Raw genomic sequence first — 19614 nt, 5'->3', positions numbered from 1 at the left:
TATTTGGATGTTGTTTTAGAGAGGAGATAACACTGATTGACGTTACAGTGATATAGGTTTGAACAGCCTCAAGTCCATTCATCTTGAGTGAATTAACATCACATAATAGAGATTCTTGTACTCTGGGTGCCCATCTGCTGAAACAGAATTGATTGCCCAGAATTATTTCATCTATGAGAGAAATTTTATAAAGTGTACTTACAGCAGATGGCATCATGGTAGGAATACCCTATCAGGAAATCATGGACTGCTTCCCATGATTTTCCATCCATTTAAAATTACTGTACAATTCCTCTAAATGTGTTCCTGATGAATAAGGTTAAAACACAGAGTGATTCTGTAAGATCATCTCTGTGACCTTTGTTAGCAAACAATAAAATTGTTTCATTGGTGTGGCTGACTTAAAACCAAATGCCAACCATGGGGCTTGGTGATGCTAAAATACAAGTTCCAACTGGCTAAAATTTCATTGCATGTGTGAAAATTCTGCATGATTAGTTAATGATGTCAACAAATTATCAATTCTGGTTTTGGAGACTCATCCACAAAGTTATGGTTTAAAAAAAGGATTAAGTAGGAGAAAAGACTGATTTTTTAGAACCATTTCTCCATGTTTTAAACCAGTTAATTTGTCATGCCACTGGTCATTACTGTTTAGATGTCTGGAACATGGCTGTGATGTTTATATGATGAATCTGTCTTTTGTGTTTATCTCAAATTAAATAAATCTTTTATCTCAAGCCCCATATTGGCCAGTTCAATAAACTTTTTGCTGATTGCTACCATTTAATCAAACCACAATCGATGTCTGAATATAAATTTAGATTTTAGAAGTGTCCCCACTAGCTTTTCTCCAATTTCTAACTTGAATTCTAAAATTATTTAGAATATTTAAAGTTCTGTTTATGTAATGGATAAGGTGGCAACTTTAAAGTAAATATTAAATTCAAGATTTAATAAGGTTAGAATATTTGTCAACAAAATTAACTGCACATTAAATGTTACACAAATGCTAGGTTCATTTGGTACTTGTGGCGTCATATAGGCTGGGAAGCTCTCAAGTGTGAACCATTTGATTACAGTCCAGGTGGCTGTAGGAGTAGAAAAGCAAGAAACTGCAGATGATGAAACTGAAATAAAAACGGAAAGGTCAGCATCTATGGAGATGCTGCCTGGCCTGCTGACTATCTCTTAATCAATTTTAAATTCAGTTCCAGCATCTGCTTTTTAATTGTTGTTTAATCCACTGCACTTCGTTTCCAGGATGTTAACTTGGGATCCCTCCTCACAGATGCCACCTGACCTTCTGAGAATTTCCAGCATTTTCTGTTTTTATAGTGGCAGTGAGGGTGCTACATTCCTCAGACTCCCTGGATACGGAAGGAGAGAAAATTCAAGAGTTCATGCTGAAAAGTGCACATATATGGAAGTCAGATTGAATCACCCTCCAAGGTCAACCAACCTGTTGGGAATTTTTGCCTCGGCACTTAGATGAAGTAGGCAGCAGCTGCAAATTACCAACTTTAGGAAGGAGGGAGGAAAAGTTATGGGAAAGAAAATATTACAATCAGCGTAAAACTACTAAGAAACAGTTGTCTTTTAACAAAGGAATTAGGTTGTTTATGCTTTGTTTAATTAAAAACCAATTTTAAAAATGAAGTTTAACATTTATCCTATATGTGTAAATGCACATTCAAAAAGATAAATGAACATTATTTCTCCAAATTTACAACTTGACTTTCTTTGGTGGAGGTTCCTGTAGACTGAACTTAGGAACTTCAGCCGTGGGTGTGAAAGGAATCCTCTGAACAGTGACCTTTTTGCCAATGGTCTCAACCTGGAAGCCAAAGGTTCAAAGAACATTTCATGAATCAGAGAAATTCAGGATGGTCTGAATTCTGCTTCAAAAAGATTAAAATACAGTTCAGTAAACAGATATCTGTAAAATCTGTCTTCCTACTAGTGAGAGAAATTCAATCTCTTTATACCTGGAATCCCAATTTCTGAAGTTTTGGATGCAGATCATCTAGAACACGCCTGCCGTCAAAGATAAAAGCTGGTTTTAACATGTTCTTATGAATGAGTTCATAATCCAGCAGCTGTGAAACAAAGATACATACACATCAGATGAAGAATTTTGAACTCTGGAGGGCAATTTTCAAGTTTGTCCTACCATCTGTCATTTCTGAACTTGGTGGACCTGCTACCCAAAAAATTCCATCCATTTAAATTAATGATTACCAGCTTCCCACTTCACTTTGTTCCAAGTAATTTTTGCTCTCCTTTGCACTGGGCATTCACAAGTTAAAGCAATGTCATTCTGATCTATTTCCATGTCTTTGATTTTGATTTGTACGTATGGCAGGAAGCAATGATTTGTGATGCTCTCTGATTCATCTCTGAAATAATACCTGGTATCACTTCTTCCAAAGGTCCCAGCTCCGAAACAACTGTCCTAATCCATCCTACTCTTCACTGTGTGAATTATGGAATTATACTTTCACTGCAAAAGGGGGCAAAACAATCATTTTGTATAACTTATGGAAAAAAAATTAAAATTATTTCTAATTGTTTGGTAATTCCTTCCCTCAATCAATAACAATGGCAGTTTTCTACTAGCTCTCATTTAAAAACTGACAAGACACACAAACAAGAACTAACTTTCAACAGATATTGATCCAGCTATTAAAGAATGTTACAGGAATGGATCTTGCTAATTTATCCAATGAACCTGGAGAATTTATGTGAAGAAATATATACCCTGTCTCTGCTCTTTATCTACACTCTTTAGTTTTATTTTTCCAAAATGTATCCACTTTTTGAAGTTATCATTAATATTGATTTTAACACTGTTTCTAGTAGAACATTTCACTTCCCAACAAGCCTATAAAAAATCCTTATTACTTAATTCTTTGGGTGATAACTTTATGATATTTGGTTTCCTCCCCACTGCACAATTTCTACTATTTACTTCCAAGAGTAATGCAGTAGTTAAGTAGACAGAAAATAGCAATTTTACTGACATCAAGAGACATTAACAATATCAACATGTCTCAATCTAAGCCTTATCCAACGCCACCCAGACTATACCACTATGATATTTTTTCATGTCCCACCAGTCATCATATCAGTACAGTGATTGCCAACTTAATGCAAAATTAGGGCAGTGTGATACTATCAGCCTAATTGATTACACACAGTGCCCTTTCAGCAGACAGAAGGGAGTCTCATCTAATCAGAGCCTGATCCAAAAAGGAAAAGATCTGCTTTTAACCCATTGTATCACACTGCCTGCTTTTTGTATATCTAGAAATACTGTCCTTGTTAATGTTTTATAAGGTGTGTCATCAATTCCTAGTCTCAATCTTTGTAAAATGGTCTTGGATTTATTAACCATTTTAATTGCCTTTTCCCTCTATCATTTCCTTTATATTTCTGAAGTGCATCTCATCTGTTCCTGATGCCTTATAATGTGTGATTTCTAGAGATTCTTATTAGATATTTCATGTACAAGATAATTTTAAATGGTCTGAGCAGGATTTGATTAGGAGAGATCTTTCCCTTTACCTTGAACTCATCCCACTCAGTACAGATGACAATAGCGTGAGCTCTGTCACAGGCTTCATATGCATCATTGCAGATCGTGACCAAGTGAGAGACTGTACATTAGGAAAAAAATTATTTCAGTGAATTAAAATAGATTTACACATGCATTTTTCTGCATTGTAAACATTTCTAATCATTGGTAAAATTGATCATTTTAGAATTGATTTAATGTTCTATAGTTTCAACAATTTAATGGATTTAAAGGCTAATATAGTGAGCTTAGTCATGTGCCAATTTCGAAGAAAAGGGGAATGTCACAGATACCTAAAACTGAGTTGACTGAGCTTTCCTGGAAGATAATGAACAAATGACGCAGGAAAGCACAAAATATTCTTACATATGAAATATAGTAAGCTGTATGATGAGAGGTCATTGACATCAACTCTTGTTTCTCTCTCCACCGATGCTGCCTGACCTACTGAGTGTTTCTGCCATTTTCTGTTTTGTTTCGGATTTCCAGCATCCACTGTTTTGTTTTGCAGGGTTGGAAATTTTTCTGACTAAAATTAGTAAATGTAGGATAGTTGTAAAACATTAAACAGAATTGAATTACTTCCATGTCCTGTCCCAAAAGCAGCAAATTTAGAAATAATCCTTTTTCAATGCAATTGAAAACTCCGTTTCTATTAAACGAAATCCCATTTTTCACCTCAGTCTCCCGTATCTTTCTAAAATTCAGGCAATTTTACACACAATTCAGTTTTCTTTTATTGGCTATCAGAAGTCGATACATTGTATTTAAGTTAAGTGGGAGTTTGGTGGAAAAACTTTGTCAAAATCCAGGCCAGTATTGTACCTGGATATGTGAATAGTGTTAGATATAAAATAAACAAGCATAAATCACAGGAAGAGTTGCAGCAGTTGGACAGGAAGATGATTTGTTGACAGGAAGCAGAGTTAGTGTAAGTGGATGTTGTACAGAGTGGAAAAAGATTGCTAATGTAATACACAAAAGGCTAGTGCTGGTTCCACTTTAGTCCAATAGAAGATTAGACTTAAAAGCATAAGAAACACAACTATCTTTTTTTTAAAAAGACACTAGGTTTTCAGTAGTAAAGATGAATAGGTATTAAACCTTGGCCAGAGGCATCCTGAGATATGTTGGGATGTGACAGGTCACGAATGATCTGCTCTTTGAGAACTTTGGGGTCAAAGATGTGAAGATTTGCACCTTCGTCCAGTAGGTATTTGCTGATGTAGATACTGGAACTCTCCCTAAAGTAAAAGATAATGGTGCAAGATGTGAGTCAATTACAAATCCTGCAGAACGAAATTAAAACATTTAAATTCACTCAAAAAGAACCTCACTACATTGAGGTAGGGTATTAAAATTTTCAATGCAAAACATTCCTCATTCAGATGAGCTGTTTTCAGTAATGCTGGACCGAAAGCAGCTTCATGAACAACACAGACTGGTTCTCTTAGTTATTAATAAATCAATGAAGATCAACTCCTGGATTAGTGATTAATGGTTAGTTGCAAAAGCAACCAGCAGCTGTATGATTATTTTGATTTCATGGTTAACTCTACCATGTGTACCAAAAAAGTTATCCTTTTATCAGTGTTTGCTTTACTGATTTCTGTTAATACATATAAACTCCTACTAGGTGAATATCTCAGTGAAGTATAGTCACAGCATATGCTTCTGTCATAAATATTTTCCAAAGAAATTTAAAATTAAAATAAGATCTTTTCTCAATATTACAGCACAGCACACTGTGGCTATAATTCAACACAGGAAAGCTGAATTATATCAGGACAATAAAATTACCGTGTGTCTCCAGTGTCTTTTTTGAAAGCAAAACCTAAGAGAGCTATCTTTTTATCTGTTGCAGTATTGAAGAGACAGTCAATAATTCGGGATGCAAACCTTCTCCGTTGGTAATCATTCATGTCAATCACCTAAAAGATATGAAATTTTCAATTAAATATATATCCACTACTATTTGAAAGTTGTATTTTCATAAACCAGGTTGCTTATCAGTAAAACCCTTGGTAAAGCAACCAGGAAAAGATTTAGAAAAATAGAACTATTGACACATCGCAGGCAGTTCAGCTGCCTCATATTGCACAACATTTAACGACAGACTAAGTATTTCCAAGGGAAGTAGAATTTGGGTGCCGATTCCAAGAAACAGATGCAAATATTTCTTGCATATATTCAGTCCAGAATAAGGAAATTGAGATCCAGCATTATAGTCTGCAAATTCAAGAGCACTCATTTAGTTCTACTAGACTGGCACAGAGGCAGAGCTCCAACGACTCAATGAAACATCAGGTCTTGGGCATCAGAGACAAGGTATTGCACAGTTTTGTAGGCTTAATGCTTAATGCTTAATGCTCAAGTTCACTTACACACTTGAGTTCGAGAATTTTTTTTGGAAACAGCTATCTTGAAGTCAATTAAAGGTTCCAAAAGGAGTGTTGCATGGGAAATGATGTCATCATGTGCATGCCTGACACCAAATTGCATTGGGTGCAATGGTAGTAATCAGTTAAATTTTCTGAGTGCACCTAGAAATAATTATTTTCATGTCTCAGTCCAGAAAAAAAAGATTGATTTTCAATTGCACACCACTGAAAAGAGCAACATACTAACATCTGAATTTCCAAGCAAACATACTCTAGTAAATCAATAATTTGTCATATTTTAAATTGCAATTGTTGAGCACACCAAAAAACAAGATACTTAACAACGACTCATTTTCAAAATTCCAGGATTCTGTGACAAACCTCATAAGTTTACCTGCTGCCAGTATTGAGCCACTTCAGGCAAGTTTAATGCTTCACATAAATACACAAGGTTTAGAACATCTTTCTGGAAACAACTCCCTCCAAATCCTGAAATAGATCAAAAGCCCTGAATATTAAAAAGCATCTGCAAATCCCAACCAGATGTGATAATAAATGATCTGGATCTCTGTAATCACAAAAACAAATTACTAACCAACACTGGCTTTGAGAAATTTGCTTCCAATTCTGTGATCCATGCCTACAGCACGAGCAACCTCCTCAACATCAGCACCAGTTGCCTCACACAGAGCACTGATTGAGTTTATACTGCTTATTCGCTGAGCAAGAAATGCATTGGATGCCTTATGAAAAGGAAAAACAATAAATGTGACCGATGCGTCATCTGCCTCAGCTCACTGTCTGCCAAGAACCTCATCTGTGCCTTTGTGGACACCTGACTTATTTGTGTGTGGTTATCTTCCCTCAATTTACCCTCAATAATCAGGAAGCCATCTGAAACTCTCAGGCCCATGTCCTAACTTGCACTGTCCCATTCACTAATATCTCCTGTGTTCATTGTCATACATTGACTGCCAGTTAAGCAATGCCTTGATTTTGAAACTTTCATCCATTTTTACAAATCAGGCCTGATCCCACTCGACATTAAAGCAGAAAATGCTGGAAACACCCAACACACCAGGCAATATCTATGGAAAGAGAAACTGATAAAGAGTCTTCAAACTGAAGTGTTAACTCTGCTTCTCCTTCCACAGATGCTGCCTGACCTGCTGAATGTTTCCAGCATTTTCAATTTTTATTTCAGATTTCTAGCATCTGCAGAATGACGTGTCACTGAGTTCCTCCAGCACTTTTTGTGTGTTGCTCCAGATTCCAGCATCTGCAGAAATTCTTGTGTCTCTGTATTACTCTAATTCTGGATCCTTAATCATTCTTCAGTGTGATTTCTCCGTCAATGGCTCCCGTACCTTCAGCTGCCATGGTCCTAAGTTCTGGAATTCCTTCCCCGTGCTCTGACCACCCTCTCTTTCTTCCATTGACATTCCTTAAAGTCCACCTCTTTCACTAAGCTTTTGTCCTAACATTGCCTTAAATGATTTAAGTCAAGTTCTGTTTGACAACCTTCCCACTTCATGATATTTTAGGTTTTTTTACAGACACTATACAAGTACAAGTTACTGATCTGGTTAGTGTCTATGTGCATTCATTCAGCCAAATCGCCAGCGTTCATGCTGAAACTCTCCAGTGCCCTGGAGAGGCCGTGTATCATTCTGCTTGCTGGAATACAGAGGGCCAACAAGGTATCAAAAATGGTGCAGAGTCTAACACTGATTCTGAATGTTAGGAGGCAGAGTGATGAAGAAAAACTTGGTAAGCTTAGGTCCTTCATTTTCAAAAGAAAACAAAAATTAAAGGAAAATTAAGGCCACAGGACAGATCAGAACCAATAAATTAATTTTGAACTGTGACTACAATTTCATAAACTAATACATCTCAAAAGCAATTTTGAAGTTACGTTTTAAATATTGGAAAGAGATCTTCATAAAGTCCATCATCATGTTGTAGAATGAGACTATTGCACAAATCTGCCCAAAACTGGGTAGAAATGATTTATTAATGACAATTACTTGGAATTACTCCAGGCTCTTGTGTATAAATTATCACATTAAGCAAGCAGTTGCATGAATTACATAGCAGCACAAATTTACAGCAAAATATAACTGAAAATGAATCTTAGAAAATAGGATTTTTGCAATATAGCACCTTGGATTTATCAAGTATCTTTATCAGAAGAAGAGTGCTTCATGGGAAGGCACTCTACCAGCACGAGACAACAGCAGATTGTGGCAAAGGTAAACGTGAGCATACCAGCTTGGAAAGTTCTGAGGACCATGTGTTAGTCGTGATGATTTTGTTTCTTGGCACCCAACGCTCATACACCGCACAAAGTGCCTGAATTGCCTCCTGACCTTCCGGTGTTTCATCACCGCCGATCAGCACACGGTCTGGGTTCTTCAGATCATTAATAGCCGTCCCTTCAGCCAGAAATTCTGGGTTCGATAGTACCTACATGGTAAATGGGTTTATGATTAGAATCAGCGCAAGGTGTCTGAGGCAACCTGCTGAAAACCAGATCCCAGACCGAGGACTGGGTGCCTCTTGGGTTAAAATTTGTTTTCTAATAAGTTCAGTATATTGTAAATCTGTACTTTGTTAAAATCTGCAGCATTGTTGCACCTAATGCAGAGAAGCAATCACCTTATCCACCCAACATACACACTAAGTAATTTTACATCTCTGCCTAGTGATACCCTAATTTTAGAGTTGCTTCTAATACAGTGAACGTGTTTCTGACCTGCAGCATTATCCAGCAGAACATTGCTTGGGCTCACCTGGAGAGTCAGGTCTGGCTTTATGTTTGACTGGAATATCCTGCGAATGCTCTCCGCAGCTCGCACAGGCACCGTGCTCTTCTCAGTGACTATTTTGTACCCACTTGACACTGCTACGATTCTTCGAGCACAGGATTCAATATATTTCAGGTCCGCAGCCCGGCCTTTTCCCATTCCATAAACTTTCGTGGGTGTATTCACCTATTACAAAGTCAGCAGAATATTTAAGGTTAGAACTTGTCCTATATTCAATGCAAGTCAACACCTGTATGATTTTTATTTTTCAATTACACAGTTTACAGCTTCAAGGACTCAACACTGAGTTCAGCAATTTCAGATCATAACCACTGCTCCTACTTATTTAACACAGCAGTTGCTGGCAAGGATTCTGCCTTTGTCATTTTCAACTCTTCCAGGTGCTTCTGTTGTTTATTGCCCCATAACCTATTGTGACGTCTGCCATCACCCCTTGTTATTTAGTTTCTCCTGACTTCTTGCTAATCACAACTGCCTTTCGTTCCCCACACCCACATGCTATGCCCTCTTGCTTTTGCTGCCGCTGCACTTTCTTAAAATCCATTACATACCATTTTTTTTCCCAGTTCTAACGAAAGGACATCAATCTGAAATGTTAAATTTGTTTTTTCCTCCGCAAACGTTGCCTGACCAGCTGAGTATTTCTACCAGTTTGTTTTATTTCAGATTTCCAGCATCCACATCATTTTGTGTTAGTATTGGCCTACTGATCCCAAAAGTACTAACTTTATGATCCTTGCCCTTATCTTTTAACTCCCTGAATGTTCCTTTGCAAGACCTCAGTTCTATTCACTTCCAAGTCATGAAGCACGACCTTCACTGTTCCTCTGTTCTCTCCAAAATCCAATACACTTTCTCCTCCACTGACAACCACTTCCTCCTGGTGCCATGATATCAGTCATAGCTGTTCCCCTCCAAATTGTTGCTACTGTTATAGGTACACAGTATGTGAGCAACATTTTAACATTCAGTAGCCTTAGAGGTTTCCTGCACTATCTCCTGTCTACTCTCCATCCCAACAGGTCGTCTAGTTCCCTTTGTCACCTTTGTTTGTCAAGTGGCCACCCCCTGGAATCATTTCCCCAGATCCAATTAAGGTCAAGTAGTCAGAAGTACCTCCCAGGAGACAAAAAGCATCAGGACTACTCATGTCACAGAGGTATCACATAGTATAGGCTTCTCATATACTAACAAGGTTATTTTCTCTAAATAGCTTAATAAAATCAAACAGTGACTTAGCACATCAGATCTAATTTTATTCCAAATGCACTTCTAGATTGAACTCCCTCCACGGTTAAAATTACTACATGGACCCTTTGTATTCCACTGGACTGTCACTGCTCAAAACCACTATGGGAGGGAGACAAAAGTCCGGTTAGGGCTTCAGTGCTAGATCACTGACCAGTGACTCCAGCTCGGAAGCATCAGGTGATGAATGTTGGGTTTGAGTAGGACTTGATGGAGTTGTCGTCCCTTCCTAGCCTGCTGGGTGGATTTACACATGATCGAGGATCACCTGGGCAACTGTTCACTTGTGAGAATCTCTGCCTTCAACGGAGAAGAGGAAGAAATTTATTTTAGTTCACTAATCTCCTCCAATGTCTTTCCAGTTGGGTTAGGGTGAAGTGAACTCCACTTGTTCTGTTCTATTCTGTTCTATCCAGTCATAGGCTTAGAATTGTCTGCAAAGACTTTTCTTCCCACTTGCTGCCACCCCTGGTGTCCCCACATATCTATCCTTGGCCTTCCCCTAATTCTTATAATGTCGTTCCTCAGTATCATCATCAAAAAACTCTGCATCAGTTTCCACATACGCAACAGCCAGCTCTGCCTCTAACACTTCTTGATTACTCCACTACCTCTGTTGCCTGATTATTCGTCCAACATTCAATACTGGATGAGAAGAAATTTACTGCTCTTAAATATTGGGAAGACCAAAGTAATTTCAAGGGAGGTGTCTCACTGCAGCTCCCTATCCCACTGATCCCAACTCCCTTCTGGCATTAGTGAAGCTAAACTAGTCTGTTCCCAACTTTGCTGTGATACTGTATATGATCCTGAGATGAGTTCCTGACCACATAACTGTGCAATTGTTAAAGTTACCTATTCTCATCTCCCTAACATCACTCAGCTCCAGTTCTGCCTGATATCTTGAGATCTGTTACCTGGTTATCTCTGGACTTGATTAGTCCAATGCCGGCCAGTGTCCTTCAAACTACTTCAGTAAATTTGTCATTCAACGTGGCTCTACTTTTGTTCTAGTTTATTTCGCCATTAGTCTGTGCTTACTGAATTGTATTAGCTCCTATTTAAGCAATGTCTAGATTTACCTTCCATGGCCTCTCTCCCCACCTCTGTCATCGCCTTCAGTTCTGTGACACACCAAGGTACCTACAACTCATCACTCTCGCCTCTTGATTCTTGCAGAAAAAGAGGCCAATTTCTCATTGTCAACTGTGCCTTCAGTTCCTAAGATCTGGAAATTTCTTTTAAAACATTTGCCTCTCCATCTCTCTTTTACGTCATTACGTAAGACCTAGCTCTTTGACCAAGGTTCTGCTTATTCATTCTGTTATCTCCTTCAGCACCTTGGTGTCATATATGGTTTGACAATGTCTCCTGTGAAATGCCTGGAGCATTTCGCTACATTGAAAGCACTATACGTGTGCTGTTGTTGATAAAAATTACCGAAATGAATATTAGGTCAGATTCTTGAATGGCAGTATCAATGTCAGTTGAGAAAAAAAGGTTCTTCCCTCTGCATGACTCTACCACTTCCTTTAAGCCAGGCTGAAAAAGAAATTGAAAACAGCAACTAAAAATTTATACCGTCAGAATGGCATGCAGTAAAGAAGTTATGAAACAATACATTGGATAAATATTTTAATGGTGTACCTCATAAATTGGAAGTGTACTTGAGTTCCAGGCTTCTATTCTTGCCTGGTTAATGTCTACAACTGTAATGCAAATCTCGGGGCACATGTCAGCAATGACACTGCATGTTGGACCACCAACATATCCAGCACCGATACAACAGATCTTCTTAATTTCAAACATACCTGCAGGAAAAGTAATGTCAGCATGAAAATTAGATACTTTAATTCTGTAATCAGAAATTTCAAACCTTCCTGTTACTTTATGTTAACTCATCAATAAAACTAAAGAACAATGGTTATGATTGTTGTAGAACAGAGGGACCTAGGACTACAAGTACGTGTTTCCCTGAAAGTGGCATTACAGGTAGACAGGGTGGTGAAGAAGGATTTTGGCACAATAGCCTTCAACAGTCAGGGCATTGAGTATAGAAGTTGGGATGTCATATTGCAGTTGTACAAGATGTTGGCGAGGCTGCACTTGGAGTATTGCGTTCAGTTTTGGTCACTCTTCTAGTAGGAAAGATGCCACTAAGTTGGAAGGAGTGCAGAAAAGATTTATGAGGATGTTGCCAGGACTTGAGGGACTGGGTTATAGGCAGAAGTTGGGCAGGCTAGTGCTTTATTCCTCGGAGCATAGCTGTCTGAAGGGTGACTTTATAGAGTTGTATAAAATCATGAGGGGCATAGATAGAATGAATGCACACAGTCTTTTTCCCAGGGTTGGGGAATCAAGAACTAGAGAGCATAGGTTTAAAGTGAGAGGGGAGAGATTTCATAGGAACCTGAAGGGTAACTTTTTCATACAGAAAGTGGTATCTATATGGAACGAGCTGCCAAAGGAGGTGGTTGAGGCAGGTACAATAACAACATTTAAAAGATATTTAGACAGGACATGGATAGGTAAGATTTAGAGGGATATTGGTCAAGTGCGGCCAAATGGGACTAGCTTAGATGGGCATCTTGCTGAGCATGAACAAATTGAACTGGAGGGCCTTTTTCCATGCTGTATGACTCTATGATTGGACAGTACAACTTATCAGCATGTAAACATACCAAATAATAAACATGGTACATTTCCCCACCTTACAAAGGATGCATGGCATAGAGATCGACTTTTTGATTCAATCAATCCATGTCCATATTCCATTTGAGCCTCTTTTATATTAGAGGGTTATTTTGATGAAATTAGTTTAACTAACTAACTACTGTTCTGCTGTCTAGCTTTCTATGCAAGACAAAAGATTTATTTCCCAGTAAATTTTTGCTTTAAAGTCCAGACTAGCAGCCTGTTACCTTACCTTCTTGCGTTCACAACTTGTCCGTACAAGACAATGCCTAGAGTCATAAAGTTACACAGCACGGAAGCAGGCCCTTTGGCTCAACACACTCATGCCGACCAAAGCGTCTTCATGAGCTAGTCCCATTTGCCTGCATTTGCCCCATATCCTTCTAAACCTTTCCAATCCATGCACCTGTCGAAATGTCTCAAATGCTGTAAATGTACCCGCCTCCCTCTATGTGAAAAACTTGCCTCTGAAATCCCCTTTAAATCTTTCCCCTCTCACCTTAAACCTATGCTTAGACTTCCCTAATGAGATGCCTTTGAAGGTTCAAAAGGTGGTTAGGAAAATATAAAGATACTTCACATTGTAGGTAGGAGTACAGAATACAAAATCGAGAAAGAGTAGTTTACCCTTTACAAATCTCTACTTGGGCCTCTGATGCAACATTGTATACGGTTCTGGGCACCACATTTTAGGGAGGATGATCTGCCTTGGAAAGGCTACTGAAGAGGTTTACCAAGGATGAGACACTTTTGTAAAGGGAATGGAGAACCTAAAAGTTAGAGGTTTTAAAAACTGAACACTGCTCATTAAACAAGAAAGGAGGAACTTTGTAGAATTAAAGGAATCCATGTAACTTGGTTACATGACTTGCAGGGACTAGTGTTCAATAGATTGTTTTTCCACTGGAGAGAATCGTGAGTGAGATCACCCAAGGGGTCCACATTTAACCAGAGAAAATAGAGGGGAAACAACCAGGAAAAGACCCGGAGTGAAAACGTTCCTTTGTACAGTAGGTTGGAACGCTTGGAATGTGGTGGTCACATTTTCTAAGAACTTTCCAAAGGTGAATGCGGGTTTTATGGGGAATTATCTGCAGGGTGGGACTAAACTGAACATATCTCCGAGAAGGGTCTGTTGCGCGGAATGCTTCTGGCACAGGTCAGACATTCTATCCACCAGCAGGACATTTCATCGCATTAAGTAACTTTTGTTAAAGTTATACTCTTAGAAATCAACCGATTGCCTTAAAAGGGATCGATCTGCCTCGACAGCTTCAAAAGATGACCCATTTAGAAATGTGCACGTCGCACTCAGTGACAGAGAGAGGACGGGACTTCCTTTCAGTCAGTGGTAACTGCGCGGGAGAGGAGGTGTGAGCTTGGCAGCGCTGCCTCTGCTGCGGAGAGCCGCGGTGAGTCTCGCACACATACTCACAGCCCCACATCTGGAAGCCAGACAGTAACCTCGGTGCAGCAGGTCAATGCCTCTGTTCCACTTGAGTACAAGCAGAGCTTTACCTTCTGCCAAGTTTCAGAGTTGACGCTCTATTCAAAGTTTAATGCCTCTTCCGTGTTTGACGGCGCATGATCGACTTTTGACCTAAAACATGGAATGAATAGTAATGAAGTGACGGGATGTAAAACACGACCGACCCCCTGACGCACGACGTCAGGCAGGCAGGCGTCTCCAAACTAAGAGGAACAGCTCGCATCAACAGCGAGAACCGGATTCACGTCGAGATGGGAATGACGTTGAGAGCGGTGGGTGACCTTGCACTGGCCCAAGTTGTGATATTAATCCCTCCACTCGCTCCAACTATTTACATCCCCGCATCGCCGCCCTTCTTTCCCCAAGCCAACGTTAGATTGGTAGATAAGTGCAATACCGTGACTGTACTGGAGCAGTTTGGCTGGAGGTGCAGCGAGGTCTGACCGTGACACAAGTACAGAAGTGCAGGAGCAGGCCATGTGCTCCTCTGAGACTGCTCCTCCATTTAATAAGATCTATCTGATTTTGGACTCAACTTTCTTGCTTGCTCCTTATAACCTTTGATTCCCTGACAAATGCCTGGTGTAAATGCCACCTTCCACCATCAACCCACCTGCACCTCCCTCAATATCATCTACTGCATTCGGTGCTCCAGGTGTGGCCTCCTCTACATTGGTGAGACCAAATGCAGACTAGGTGACAGTTTCGCAGAACACCTGCACTCCGTCCGTAACCGCGATCTGCATCTCCCCATTGCCAGGCACTTCAACCCCCCCCCCCCCCACCCCCACACTATCACTGATATGTCAGTACTGGGCCTCCTCCACTGCCAGGAGAATTCCAAGCACAAACTGGAGGAACAGCACCTCATTTCCCATCTTGGAACCTTGCAGCCTAATGGGATGAATATTGAATTCTCCCATTTTAGGTAATTCCCCCCCAATTATGCTTCTCCTTTTCTTCCCTTTCCCAGCCTTTCTCTTTTTTCTACCCCTCTTTTTTCTCTCCTTACCTTTGACCCATTCCCTGGTGGATCTGCTCTCCCCTCCTCCCCCGCACCTGCCTATCACTATGTCTTACCTGCATCTACCTATCACTGCCCTGTGCCCACCCCGCCTCCCCTCTTTTGTCCACCTATCACTGCTCTGCTTTTCCCTCCTATATATTGGGCTTCCCCTTTTCCTATCTTCAGTCCTGAAGGGTCCTGACCTGAAATGTTGACTGCCTGCTTTTCTCCACGGATGCTGCTTGGCCTGCTGAGTTCCTCGAGCATCATGGTGTTTTTCATCTAGATTCCAGCATCTGCAGTCCTTTGTTTCTCTAGCCCAATCCTGAACATTGTCCATATGCAGGCATTTTCTACTTCATTACCTGAGGTGTTCTGTATGGAACTGAAAAATGTGCACGCATCAACAAATGCCCACACTTCAGACTTTGATGAAGGGAAGCTACAATGGAGCTTAGAATGGTTGTGCCTAAAATACTGTCCGAAGGCACCTTGCAAGGATGTCCTGTGGCTAAGATGTCCTGATTAGCCTCACTATCATGAGGCCTCTCCATCTTCCCATATCCTCCACCTCCCCACCCCCCCGCCCCACCTCCCCACCCCCCCCGCCCCACCTCCAACACCCACTAGCTTCTAAATTTGTATGAAATTCAATTATAGCCAATGGAATGTTTACATCAAATATTCATTGATTTCAGTTTTACTAGAGCTCTTTGATACCGCATTCGGTGAAGTGTTTCAGTTAAACCTAGAGCTAACAGAATCAGGAGATCCACTATTAATTAGCTAACAATAGTTTAATTTTCTATAACTGATGGATATTTATGTATGTTAGATACTTATTGATGCAAATTGGATTTATTTAATGTTTATTTCCTCTATTTACTTTAGGCAATGTTGGTCCTTATGTCCCTCTACTTATCCAAAGAACAATTTGCTCTGAAGATAGATGTTATCTTGAACTCTAATTCTTATTTGCCTTTGGTGGTCTGGCTTCAGCTGCTCCTTTTATATTGTTGGTGCTCAGGTTGTTGTTTTAGTCAGCTGCTTGCTGTCCACATAAATTAGCCAACACATCTTTAGCCATGGTATTTCCTCTAGGATTACATTTATAACAACACCTATCACTATTTCAGAACATCCAAAAAACAATGCACTGATGTTGCACTGGATTGAAATGTGGTAGCTAATTTACATATGGCAAGGTCCTATGAACAATGTGGCAAATAATTTATGCCACAGAAATAGCCTATTCAACTCAATAGGTCTCTGCTGGTGTTTATGGTCCACAGGAGTTTCCTTTCACCCCACTTCACCTCACTCTGTCAACATATTCCTCTACTTTCTCTCTTATGAACTTCCCCATGCACACAATGTGTCAGTTGCCTCAACCATTCACTGTGGTTGCAAGTTCCACGTTCTAATCACTACCTCCTGAATTTGATAACAACTATCAAATATTTATGGCCCCTACTTCTGTTTTTTCTCGTAATCTTTACTGACACATATGGGATCATTTTAATCATTTTTTGCAGCTTCTCCGGTGTCTTCTTACCCATCAAAAAAATTATAAATGTTCGTGACACCTCAACTGCATTCTAACCAAGATCTTGTACAGATTTGACATAGCTTTTGTTTTGTAGAGAGAGCAGCTTACAATGAGTTGCCATGCTCTGGTTCCATTCCTCTAGAAATCAACGTGCTTGATTTGGTTTTGTATTATGATCTTATTAATCTGCACTAGTACTTCCAGTGATCTCTACCTCAGATCACTCTGTCCATCTGTCTGTTTGACACTCTCTAAGGTGTAAGTGACCGCCTTATTCATCTTCACACATATTTATATTGAAGACCATTCACCAATCATTCATGCCCAATATTAAGGATTGGAATGAATGATTAGTTAATCTGCTTTAATGATTTTGGTCGAAGGATAACATTGGTCAGGACATTTACGTAAATTCTGTAGTGGAAGGGCAAATTAAACCATCTTAACTTCTCATCTACAAGATACCTACAAGAGTTCAGCATTCTCTCAGCACTACACAGTCTAGATTATGTACTCTAGTCTTTTCCCAGATCTTTCTACATTAAGTAGCATGACCAAATCCTTGAAGGGAGTTTCATTTTCTTAAGGGTGGAGAGGTGTTGACAAATAATCAATTGTTTCATTAAAGAGTCCCTATCATGTCTTAAATGACTTGCCCGTTATGTTGAAGGTGGTGCCTTTGCATTTCATTGATTAGTAGATTATTTAGTCTTATTTTATTTGCTGTGGTTTGGTTTGCAGTATCAATTATAAATACTATTCCATCTCTAATGCATTTGTTCTGGGTCAGTATGCAGTGGAGGATTGTGTATTCCATTGCTAATGTTCTTTAGAGCATTTTCAGGCCTCTTCTGCAATGTAATTCATATCTAACAAATATCTATGCAGAAGAGGAAATAACCTTGTGGTTGCTTTTATTCCACTTCCTTATCACATAGGTCTATATTATTCTATCCCAATTTTAAGCAGCGCTATTTATGTATAACCCTCAATAGAAGACTGAAAGTCAATCTGTTCTTTGTGTCATGATTCCGAGTGCTGGTTCTCGATTCTGCCCCTTATCCCCATTGATGGTGCCTTGTTGTGCAGCACATGGTTTCCATGCACTTCTATTTGCCTAATGACACACACCTGAGTTCCATCAGGAGACTAGTATAAGAACCCTGGTCTCCCAAACACTGGTTGCCAGATCATTGGTCTATCTCTGGGATATACTTCATCTCCTGGCTGCTTAGAGCTAGCAACTTCGGAGCAGTCCCTGTTTCCATGTTGGGACTCTGTCTCAGAGCTCCGATGCAAGATTCCTTCTGTTTGCCATTCTGCGTTCGGTTCTGAGGGAGCATCCCGACTCCAGTCTCGAGCTGGTGTTCTGCATATGGGTTCTCTGCAATCTTGCTCTTTGTGTGACGTTGTGACACTTTGTCGATAAATTACCATGTTCGACAAATGGTAAAATCATCAGAGACTGGCATTTGCATTGAGTGCTCATGCCTGTAATTTTCCACTTGAATTACTAAACATAACTATTTGCAAGGGAGTGACAAGGTGCAGTGGTACTAATGTAGCTACATTTGTCATGGTTCAGTAGCAGCTAACTTCTTGAGTGAAAGGCACATGATCCAGCCTGACACTCTGGTGCAACCCCAAGGGATAACTGCACTTTCCGAGATGTCACTTTTCAGATGAATGTTAAATTAAGGTCTCTTTCTGCACTCTCAGCTGGATAAAAAAAAAATTCTTGACACTATTCTGCTGTAGTAGATATACACTTTTGGCAGTGGTGTGGCCAATACATCTACTGTATCACTAATACACCTAATGGTGTTGTCAATAGATATCTCTCAATCAACATCATTAAAATAGACTAACTCCCCCTTCATGTATTTCTGAATGTGGAAGCTTATATAAATGAGATGCTGCATTTTTCACATTACAACAGAAACTATACTTCGAAAGTATTTCATTGGCTGTAAAGCATTTTGGGAGGTTGTGATGTTGTGAAAGGTGTGACAAAGTCTTTCTTTTCTTGTTAAGTGAGCTAAGAAAATCAGAAGAGTACAATCATCCTAGAATATATATGATGGGTAGATTAAAAGAGACAATCAGTATGAATAAGTACAAATAAACATCTTATCTGAAACTAATGAGTAAATGCTTAATTCCTTTTATCGTTCAGCTTGACTCCCTGAAATAGTAAATATATTATGATATCAGCCCACGAAATAATGATGAAGAAAACTGGTTTGCAGCAAATCAGACTTTAAAATTCATTCTGTTTAAGCTAAAGGGTAATCCTTTCCTAATGATGCCCCTTCAAAAACAGAACTAAAGTTTGACAAATAGAGAACTATGAATTTACTTGAGACTTAAGCTGATAAATTTCATGTTCCTTTGTATTCTCATTGCTCTTGTTTTATAGCTTTTATGCTGCTTTGTTCATGGTAACTCTAATTGCTTCCATTAACCCATCAACTACGTGACCTTGTTTACAGCTTATCCTCACAACAACCTTGGCTTCATCCTCTTTGTCCAATCCATCTCCCACTGACCATCTCTGCAACTTAGAACCAACTTGTTTTCTCTTTTCCTGTTCTGACAGAGCATCTTTGAATTGAAACATTAAATCCATTTCTCCTTCCAGAGGCAGCCTGACCCGAAAAGTGTTTCCAACTTTTTCTGCTTTTAGTACAGGTGTGATAAGTTCCCTTTCCTTAAGATTGGACTGGCTTTTCTGACTACTATTACATATTTTTAAAATAAATCAAATTGAATTATTTACTGTAACCACTAGCTTTATCTTTTATCAGAGCAACAAAATTCTACAAAAAAATGGTAGAGAAGA

At 39.4% G+C, this 19614-nt stretch overlaps 1 protein-coding gene across 3 annotated transcripts; it reads right to left on the bottom strand.

The window, feature by feature from the left end:
• Positions 1 to 1611: 1611 nt before the first annotated feature.
• On the bottom strand, positions 1612 to 14407 carry ugdh (UDP-glucose 6-dehydrogenase). Of its 3 annotated transcripts, none has more exons than XM_052037778.1 (12): positions 14164 to 14405; positions 11682 to 11845; positions 11475 to 11576; positions 8751 to 8951; positions 8227 to 8424; positions 6554 to 6701; positions 6353 to 6447; positions 5378 to 5508; positions 4682 to 4821; positions 3568 to 3659; positions 1989 to 2099; positions 1612 to 1837 (listed from the first exon to the last, which is right to left on the bottom strand). In XM_052037778.1, the coding sequence occupies exons 1-12, from the start codon at positions 14171 to 14173 to the stop codon at positions 1727 to 1729; spliced, it is 1503 nt and encodes a 500-aa protein (XP_051893738.1). In that variant the 5' UTR covers positions 14174 to 14405; the 3' UTR covers positions 1612 to 1726. The 3 variants fall into 3 exon arrangements, with proteins under 3 accessions (XP_051893738.1, XP_051893747.1, XP_051893756.1); XM_052037787.1 differs by having other exon boundaries at positions 14247 to 14404; XM_052037796.1 differs by lacking the exons at positions 6353 to 6447; positions 6554 to 6701 and having other exon boundaries at positions 14164 to 14407.
• Positions 14408 to 19614: the final 5207 nt, after the last annotated feature.

Source organism: Pristis pectinata, chromosome 2 (assembly GCF_009764475.1).
Source record: "Pristis pectinata isolate sPriPec2 chromosome 2, sPriPec2.1.pri, whole genome shotgun sequence".
In the NCBI taxonomy this organism is placed as follows: Eukaryota; Metazoa; Chordata; class Chondrichthyes; order Rhinopristiformes; family Pristidae; genus Pristis; species Pristis pectinata.
The sequence above is the reverse complement of the archived record's forward strand: the minus strand, read 5'-3'. Positions and strand labels throughout refer to the sequence as shown.